Raw genomic sequence first — 10,292 nt, forward strand, 5'->3', positions numbered from 1 at the left:
ACCTGCCATGTCCTAGGAAAATCCAATCGGTTTCTCTACAAGTTGCTCCTCACACCTCAGGCAGGACAGGGCCCCTCTAGAAATGACGGGGACGTTTGCTCCTCTAGGGTTCTAGGCAGGGCTGGAACCGGTCCCTGGGGGAGGGGATGCCAAACAGCCCCCCCTTACTACCTAAGAACATCAGAACGGTCTTACTGGGTCAGCCCAATGGTCCATCTAGCCCGGTGTCCTGTCTTCCAACAACGGCCGGTGCCAGGTGCGTCAGAGGGAAGGAACAGAACAGGGCAATTATCGCGTGATCCATCCCGTCGTCCAGCCCCAGCTTCTGGCAGTCAGAGATTTAGAGACACCCAGAGCATGGGGTTGCGCCCCTGCCCATCTTGGCCGATAGCCGTCGATGGACCTGTCCTCCAGGGACTTCTCTCATTTTTATAACCCAGTTATAGTTTTGGCCGTCACAACATCCCCTGGCAATGAGTTCCACAAGTTGGCTGTGCGTTGTGTGAAGACATCCTGCCTTTGGTTTCTTTTAAACCTGCTGCCTGTTCATTTCATCGGGTGACCCCTGGTTCCTGTGTTATGGGAAGGGGTAAATAGCACTTCCCTATTCACCGTCTCCACCCCAGTCATGGTTTTATGGACCTCAATCATATCCCCCCTTCGTGGTCTCTTTTCCAAACACACACACACACACACACACACACTGGGTACAGCGCCGCCCCTCCACACACACCCCACACACACTGGGTACAGCGCGCGCACACACACACACACACACACACTGGGTACAGCGCCGCCCCTCCACACACACCCCACACACACTGGGTACAGCGCGCGCACACACACACACACACACACTGGGTACAGCGCCGCCCCTCCACACACACCCCACACACACTGGGTACAGCGCGCGCACACACACACACACACACACACACACACACACTGGGTACAGCGCCGCCCCTCCACACACCCCCACACACACTGGGTACAGCGCGCGCACACACACACACACACACACTGGGTACAGCGCCGCCCCTCCACACACACCCCCACACACTGGGTACAGCACGCGCACACACACACACACTGGTTACAGCGCCACCCCTCCCCCCCCACAGACACTAGGTACAGCTCCGCCCCCCACACACACTGAGTACAACACCACCCCCAACACACACACACACACACACACTGGGTACAGTGCCAGCCTCCACACACACACACACTGGGTAGAGCACCCTCCACACACACACACACTGGGTACAGCGCAGCCCCCTCACACACACACACCCTGGGTACAGCGCCACCCCCCCAAAACACTGGGTACAGCACTGCCCCCCTTCCCACCACACACACACAGACAAATTGGGCATGGTGCCACCCCCCACCCCACAAACAGTGGATATGGCACCAACCCCCCCCACACACACACACTAGGTACAGCGCCCCCCACACACACTGGGTACAGCACTGCCCCCCCAGATGCTGGGTATGGCGCTCCCCCTCACACACACACACACTGGGTGTGGCACCTTCCCCTCCATACACACTGATTACGACACCCCCCGCCGCACACACACACTGACACACTGGGTATACAGCACTCCCCTCCCGCGTGCACACACCCACCCATATACACAGGGTACGGCACCTCCCTCTCCCCACACACACACACTGGAGTTTGGGGTAGCCCTCACTTGCAAACGCCTCCCCCCTGAGTAATTCAGCATATCTGGGAATGAATCAGCCCCTGGGGTCACTGCCCTGGGGACCAGAGCCCCACTGATGCAGCCTTCCTGGGCTCTGGCTCCAGCAGTAACCGGGCAGGGGGCTCTGTGTCCCCTGACTGGAGAGGTTACCCCCGGTCTCCCTCAGGCACTGAGGCCTCCAGTGGCCATGTCATTCTGAACTGATAATGTATATGGGCCAATGCCACCGTCCCCCACTGGATGGAATCAGAACTGCTCAAGTGCGTGTCACTCCCCCTTTACTGCGAATGGCCACTGGAGAGTCTCCTTTAGCTTAAGCACTAGGGGGAAAGAAGACCCGAGTTCTAGTCCTGTTGCCTCGTGGAAGTCAGAATGGCCATGATGTTGATCCGCGACCTCACAGCTGGATTTGTTAATAGCTGTGTTCCTCTGCTGAGTTCCTGCGGTGTTTGGACCCTAACACCCACCCCCTCCTTGCGTGTGGCCGTGGAAGGGGTTACAAGAGATCTCCCAGCCTGACTGGCCCTGCACACACTCGACTCAGCTACATCAGGGCAGAGGAAGCCCAGCTGCCTAGGCAGGCTGGAAGGGGAGTGAGATGGTCTCTTAAGTACCTTGGGCATAAATGATTCAGTCCACAGAGTAGTGCCGCAGGGAGCACCAGGCCTACAGGCAGCAGAGTTTGGTTCTTCTCAGCACAAGAACCTCCATGACTCGGTTTCCCCAGGTGCAATGGCACTTTCCTCATGGGGGAGGGGACGGTTGGGCAGCTGAACTTGTCCCAGCTTGGTCTCCAGTGGAGGACAGAGACAAGCCAGCTGAGCGGAGTTGCCTTGGAGGAACATATGGGAAGAGATGGTCCCTTAAGTACCTGGGGCCTAAATCATTAGCCACACACAGTGGTGCAGAAGGGGGATCCCAGTGAAAGGGAAACCTGTCAGGAGAGGAATCCTGCCCAGTCCCTTAGCTCAGTGACCACAAAGCATCAGGCTGGACAGCTTTAACCCTTTCCCTTCCGTGGCTGGAAGGCCGGTGTGTGTTTGTGTACGTATGCACACGGGCAGCCTAAAGCAGCAAAGAGAACCCTGTGTTAGCAAAGGCTTTAAGAGCAACGCAACCATCTGATCTCACACAAGGTTCTTGACTCACGGGAAACCGAACGAGTTTTTCAGAGCTCGTGCCCTTCTCATTGCTGACTAGTTCTTCCAGTTCCTGGAAACAGATACCGCTATCCATAGTGTGTGTGTGTGTGTGTGCTCACATCCAGGCCGGTACCAATGCCCTCTGCTGATGGACTCACAACTGCTCCAGTGTGTGTCTTAGGCCCTATACTGCTAACAGCGAAAGGGGAGTCTCCAGTCTACCCCTTTTTATTTCAAACACAAAGCGGGGGGGGGGAGACTTTCAAAGGCATTTCCAATTGTGGCTTGAAAATCTCCCTCAGGCTGAACTTTGGGATCCAGTCTGACAGTTTTTCGGTTGCATGAACTAACATCCCCATCAAGTCGGTAGAGTCACGCGAGCAGAACCACTCTCAGGGCCTGGCACAAGGCCCTCTCATGTTTATAAGAGCACCAAGCACCATGGGGCTCCGACTCAAGACTATCACAATACAAATAAATAACAGTGCGACGTATGGTACGTCTGGGCTTGAAATCAGGGAATTAAATATGAAAGACAGTTAACAGCAAAATCCAAACAATAAATAGATTAAACCCCTCAACAACATGTCTGTGCAATATGCCACAAAGGGGATCCAGTTCGGTTAGCTCAGCGGTTCTCAAACTGGGGGTCGGGACCCCTCAGGGGGTCGCGAGGTTATTACATGGGGGGTTGCGAGCTGTCAGCCTCCACCCCAAACCCTGCTTTGCCTCCAGTGTTTATAATGGTGTTAAATATATATAAAAAAGTGTTTTTCATTTATAGGGGGGGGCGCACTCAGAGGCTTGCTGTGTGAAAGGGTCACCAGTACAAAAGCTCGAGAACCACCGGTTTAGCTAATGCCGGTAGCAAGGCCAGATTTTTAAAGGGATTCAAGCACTCAAAGTCCTTTAAAATTCCTGCATTTGGTCCCTTCTCCTGTCTTTGGGCCAGTCGCTAGAGGAGAGAAGCATTCGTGTATTAGAGTTCGCTCCTGCATTAGCAGAGTACAGTTGTGTCCCTCTTGAGTCTGTACTGAACCAACGCTCCCGCCTGGCTTTCGGGGGTGCCCTCTTTCACAAGATTCAGAGGGACAGTCTCCTTTTCCCACACTGTTGTGTAACGTTGCTGTGAGCGGTTAACCAGCTGCCACAATCCCACCCCAGAAGTGGCTGCATTTCAGTTATGAGTAAAACAGCAGGTGCATTTTAGTTATGGGTGAATCAATTTTTATATATAGAGAATAATCCATTGAGGGAAAGGGGCTTGAAACCGTAACCCGGACCTAATTTTTGTGGCAGGGCCTACCTCCTAAAACCTATGCACTCCGAGGTGAGGACCCTATTGTACACATACATAGTTAGAGACAGTCCCTATTCTGGAGCTTGCAAGGGGTGAGTGGGGAAAAGGGAGGATCCTTATCTGTATTTTGCAGGTGGGGAAACTGAGGCACAGAGCGGCGCAATGTGCAAGGTCATATAGGGAGTTTATGGTAAAGCCACGAATTGAACTAACAGCTCCTAAGTCCTACAGCAGCATCTTCGCCACTAGACCATCCTCCCTGGAGGAGGAGGAGGAGGGGCAGTTCTGGGAGGGGATTTTGAAACATGCCCCCTGAGCTAAACCTATGAGCATCGGGTCCGGCGTGGGAAGCAGCAGCACAGTTCAAGTTGCCCAGGGCTGATAGCTGTCCCCGGGAGCCTCTCCCCAGCACCGACTCCACCCACCTACTACAAGCCGCCCCAGAGGGAATGAACAGAACCAGGAATTATCAAGTGAGCCACCCGCTGTCGCCCGTGCCCAGCTTCTGGCAAAACTAACTGGGTAACGCTGCACATGCTATTGAATGAGACTCCCGGCTCATCCCCACAGAGAGCCAGGGCTCACACCACAACATTGCCCAGTGGGCCAGCTGCACCACACATGAACAGGGAGTGGGGGGTGACCAGGAATCCCCCTCCCCCAAGGGACCCCACCTTAGTGCAGCCCTGCCTGCTCCCAGACGAGACGGCAAACCCCCAAAGCCTGCCAGACAATGGCAGGGCCAGTGTCGTGTTGATCTGGGCTCAGTGACTGGGCCAGGAATCTAAACGTGGCCTGCAGCCAACCAGCCCTGATCCCCTTTGCTTTGTGTTCTGCAGAGACCAGGTGGGAAAGCGACTGGGATTCGCAGGGGGGCACAGAACCAGGTTCCAACCCCACCCCAGCAGCTGTGCAAACCCTGACCCCCAGGCAAGAGACCAGCAGGGGCTTGGCTGCGAAAGGAAATCAACATGCACAAGGATTCCTCAGCAGCCCACACTGCCCTGGACTGGGTCCAGGCAAAGCCAGAGCTGAACCGGGAAAATGCCTCCAGTTGGGAAACGCAGCCCGCCCCCCAAAATGTGACCCCCACCCTCACTGCCCCCGCGTGTCACCAACCCCTGCAAACAGCCCGGGGAGAGGGAGCTGCGCGTTGCAAAACCGCCACCCCTCTGTTCATCTCTTCCCCGGGGACCCGGGCCTGGGAGAAAACCCGACGAGGCTTTGAAAAGTCCAGCTCGGCTCAGCTCGCCAGGGCTGGAGCCGCAGCGCGCCGGGCGAACAAAGCGCCGCACGCCGGGCACCCTGGCTAGCGGCAGATGCCTACCGCGAGCGAGAGCCCAGGATAATGCGTGATTCATGGGGCTCTTAATGTGCATTAGGTAGAGAAATGCCTCATCTGAGAGCGGGCTGCTGGGAGTCTGCTTTCCCTCTCCTGTGCCATTAAATACCACACACCGCTCTGCTGCTCTGCACACAAAGCAAATGCCTAGATCTCCCCGCCACCTCCAAAAAAAAAATCCTAGTGGCTAGAAATGCACTGGGATTAGCAGGCTGGACGACAGCTCCTTAGCGGTATCCACGGTCCAGCGACCAGCCAAATAATAATGCACGAGCAAGAATCACCATCTGCAGCACAATAACCCACATTGTAACACAATATAGAGATAGATATTAACCAACCTGGTTCCTTTGTCCCCCATGGCCCAGGCCAACCTTCCAGCCACTTGTCAGGGAAGGAGCAGAGAGGGGTGGAAAATTACTAGCTGTTAATTTGTCTCGTTAGGCTGCTCGCGCTCTCACCCGCACAGACCCCGGCTGCAGACGACGCAGGGAACTCCACGGGGCTGTCGCCTTCCTCCGTGTCTAATAACAACAAGGCGGCTGGGCGTGGGTCCGTCCGGCTCTGAAGTGCCTTTGTTTCTGGAGATCACGGAATGGAACAAACCCAGCTGTTGTGCACGGATGTCAAAGCAGCCATGAGATTAGGGGCACAGGCGGAAATCCAAGGCACGGGGACGCACGCACACACCCAGAGGATCCCTTAGAGGGAGGCTGCTCTCAGACACGGCTGCTCCATCTCTCCCACTGACAGCTTCCCCTCTTGCTTCTGTGGAGAGAGATCCACCCTCGCTCGGCTCTGAGCAACACTGCCTCCTACTCCAGCCTTGCACAGCTCAGGACTGAGCCGTGCACAGCTGCTGCAGCCAGCGTGGTAACAGGCTCAGGCAATCATCATCATCATCATCTCCACTCCGACTGCCCAGAGCTGCAGGAGAGCAGGGGGCTGGCTCTGCTTGTGGCCTGCGAACTCCAGAGCGTGTGTGTGCTCGGGAGCTGGCCACGCTGCACATTTCCACGCAGGGGAGTTTGTGTCTCCTAGAAACGCTCTGTGACCCTCCTCTTTCTGATGCCAAGCGGCTGGGTTTGGGCAGAAACCATCCCACTCTGGCTGCTTGGCTTGCAGGACAATGCACCACCGGTCACACTCCGGCGCTGCCCCCAGAACTCACCTCGATCAGCCTCTTATTAACAACCACCTTCCCCTACGGCACATTGCATCCAAAGGGCTTTACTGATGAGGGAGACTGGAATTGCTCCACACCACCCAGCTGAAATGCAGCCACCTCTGGAGTGGAACATGGCTACCCCAGAACACGGCCTCCCCGTGCTTAGCAAAGTTCTGTGCCTGGGGAAAGTAGGTGCCTTGTAACCAGCACTGGCTTCTAATTTGGGTGCAGGTCAGAGCTGCCCTCATGCTTCGGGTGCACATCCGAGCTTCGGTCCCGCCATACTGGAATGTACATGAACACAGACTGTGTCGCATCCTTCTCTAGTGAGAACAACCTACCACTGCTGCCAGCGGGCGGAGTTACTCCTTTAACGGAAGCAGCAGATGTCAGCGGTGTGGCATTTAAGGGCCTGGGTTTAAACCCTCCTGATGACCCCTGGCATGTGCCTAGGTGAGCTGAGATGCTGGAGCCCTAACACCCCCTGCTGGCCGGACACTGCCCGTTTATTCACTTACTAGGCGCGGGCCGGGCAGGCGGAATGGGGAAGCCTTGGTGGGTATGGAGCAGCCACATGAGTTCATCAGATAAGCTTCAAACCGTACAGTGACGCAGGATGGACCACATCTGAACAGAACACGCTCAGTGCGCCTTTAGGAGACAATGGGAAAAAGGAGGGACTAGGTCATCCAGGCCGGCCTCCTGTATAGAAACCCAGGAACCCAAATTAGCAACCAACGTATTACAGCTCACAGGAGACTGGACCATACCACAGGCAGAGAACAGGAGGCTCCAAGGTGCACCAAGGCCCCTGCCATGGTGGGGAAAGGATTAAATGAGACATGCCCAGATGATAGCGAGTGACCTGCACCCACTGGCCGCAGAGGAAGGAGAGAAAAACACCCCAAAGGTCAGTGCCCATGTGACCAGGGGGGAAATTCCTTCCCCACCCCACACAGGGCGATCAGCTCGACCCTGAGCACATCACAAAGAACCAGCCAGGCAAGCACCAGAGGGCGAGAACGCTTGGTGACCCCACTCACCCCATCCAGATCCTCTTCAAACCATATGGTTGTCTCAAGAGATGCAAAAACGAGCTTTGTGCACAGTAAGAGCACCCCGAATCCAGCACCTGGTATTACAGTAGCACCTAGAGGCCCTAGCTGAGATCAGGGTGCCATTGGTTAGACTGTCCCTTCCACAGAGAACTTACAACCCAAATGTACAGAAGGCAGAAGAAAGGAAGAAGAAATACCCCCATTGTGCAGCTGGCGATCCCAGGAACTGAGACGCAGGGAGTTGTCCAAGGTCACACAGAGTTGGTGGCAGAGGTGAGGACTGGGACCCAGAACTCCTGGGTCGCACTCTGTGATGTGCAGAGTTGAAGGGCTGGGGATGAGAGGACGAGGAAGATGGGAGGAAACAGGCAACCATTTGTTTCAGGACATGAGCCTCACACAAGCTTCTCCAGGGTGTAAGGAGCAGGGGACGTCGCCGTAGCGATTTTCTCCATTACGTAATTCTGTTTGTTTGCAAATCTCATTGCTGTTGCGGTTTGTCCCCTCTTGATTCTCTCCCACGAGGTCACTGATGTTCTAGGTCTCACTTTAATTCTTGAAAAAGACAGCAGTGGCCCATTCCAGAAAACCACTAGCCCAGCATGAACAGCTGCTCTCCAGCGAATAAAAGGCTGTTTGTGTAGCTAAAGTTAGAGGATTCGAGGACGGGGCCACTTGACCCTTCCCACAGGCAGGAGACAATCTCCATTTCTGAGGCAGCTGCCGAGCTATTCAAATATCCTGAGCTTGACTCTCAGCTCCCTGGGGTTCTCTTCCCACAGATGTTTATTTTCTGCACAGATGTGAGTACCAAAACATTTTAGGCTGAAAACCCCAAATATTTCAGTTTCCCAGGTCTGACTACATCACTCATGATGCACCTCAGTCTCCCTTCTTGCAGAGGGGAGGCATTGCATCATGGGAGTCCCTGGCTCTGAGGCATGATGGGTAATATAGCCCAGCTGACAGAAGAACCACAGCTCCCGTGAAAGACAATTTTCAGCCAGGCCTAGTTACAATGATACAATAATTGGGGACAGGCTCTGTCACTTACTATGGATTTGTGCAGAGCCTAGCGCACAGTGGAACGCTTGACCTGGCAGAGGCACTGTTATTAATCAGGTGTGAGCGGAGAACCAGCCCTCACCCAGCTGCGTGTGTGTGAGTTATCTGGGAACCCTTTACAGTAATATCAATAACCTTTAAAATAATCTCTTTCCACTGCCGTCATCTGTTTCCTTTATTTCCATTTCATGCCGTTTGGCTGATGAAGCTAGACTGGTCAGTTTCACTTCCTGGTTCTCATGCGCTAATCCTAACAACATATGGTTAAATTCCACTCACACAGGTGGAGCTCTGACTCTGTGTGTAAGAGAGACGAATTCCGGCTTCTGTGCTTAGACCCGGAGACCCTCAACAACAGAAACCCTTTGACTTGGCACCTGCTGCGCACTGAGTGCAGCCCTGCGTTCTCATCACCCTCACCCCTGGGATCGCCTGGTACATCCACTTGTCAAGTCTTGTCTTAAATTAGATTTAGTGCAGGGACCAGCTCTTCCTATGCACGTGCATAGTGCCCGGATCGACAAGGCCTCTGGCCACTATTGTAGTGCCCAGAATAGCACTTTTCAGCCCTGGATCTCAGAAGCGCTGCCCCCAGGTGACCGGCCTGAAGTCACTTGCAGGCCATGGAATGGGAGCAGGGTCTCAACTTCCAGTCCAGTCTCTCTCCACTGAGCCCTGGTGTTCGGGTTCACAGTGCAGCAGATGAATAGCTACTTTAAACCAATCACGAAGCCCTGTGTGTTCATATACAACCGGGAAGCCACAAGGGTAGAGCAGGGTTCGCTTAGGGGCCGGCAGTCCCCAAATCCCAAATCCTGGGGCAGCCTTATCGGGCAATCTGAGGGGCTGGCGGCCAAGTTACAACCTGTCCTTCTCCGGGTTCCCCTGGTCGGACAAGGGGCCAGGGAACGGGCCTGCCCTCTCCGATAGGTCCCAATCCGGAGCCCGAGGGGGAAGAGGTGAGGAGGGTCTCAGTCCCCTCTAGCTGATACCACAGAGCAGCCTCCCCTCGGCCACTTCCCGCCTCCTCTGTTCTCCCCTCAGTTCGGGGCCTGGTCACAGCCCGGCCGAGGGCTGCTCTCAAGCAGTCTCAACCATTCAGACAATCGGCACTTCCCAGCCCCCAGCCCAGCCCCCATCGATTCCCCTTTGCTGGGGGGAATGCCAGGGGGAGAGGGCGCCTGGTCAGGCCGTCCCCACAGCCCGGGCCCCGCTGTGGAGTCCTCTGTCCCAGAAGCGACTGATTGGCTCCCTACCCGCAGGGAGCCCGTCCCTCACAATCCCCCAGCTCGACTTCTGCATCCCCTCCTAAGCAAGCCCTCCAGCTGGAGCGTGCTCAAGCTATCCCGGGGCCAGAGGCTCCATGCAGCTTCGGGCTGGAATGCCCATTGTGTCTTTACAGAGGGTCTTCACTTCTTACAAACCCCAAAGCCAAGATGTTTCCTCCCTTCGTTAGCAGGCTGCAGAGAAAAGGAAACGTATTCTCCTAAAATAGCCAGCCGTCC

General features: G+C 55.3%; 1 protein-coding gene across 3 annotated transcripts in view; it reads right to left on the reverse strand.

Annotated features, from left to right (window-relative positions):
- The window catches only part of ARRB1 (arrestin beta 1), a 177,846-nt gene extending 171,407 nt beyond the window's left edge, over positions 1–6,439 (reverse strand). For 2 of the 3 annotated variants that reach the window (XM_045022935.1, XM_045022912.1), the window contains exon 1: positions 5,838–6,439. Coding sequence is in view for 2 of the 3 variants with exons in the window: in XM_045022912.1 (XP_044878847.1) it covers positions 5,838–5,857 (20 nt within the window). In the remaining variant the exon portion in view is untranslated. The remainder of the gene's footprint in view (positions 1–5,837) is intronic. The other variant, XM_045022926.1, reaches the window with a different exon arrangement.
- Positions 6,440–10,292: the final 3,853 nt, after the last annotated feature.

This window comes from Mauremys mutica, chromosome 1 (assembly GCF_020497125.1).
Source record: "Mauremys mutica isolate MM-2020 ecotype Southern chromosome 1, ASM2049712v1, whole genome shotgun sequence".
NCBI classification, from domain to species: Eukaryota; Metazoa; Chordata; order Testudines; family Geoemydidae; genus Mauremys; species Mauremys mutica.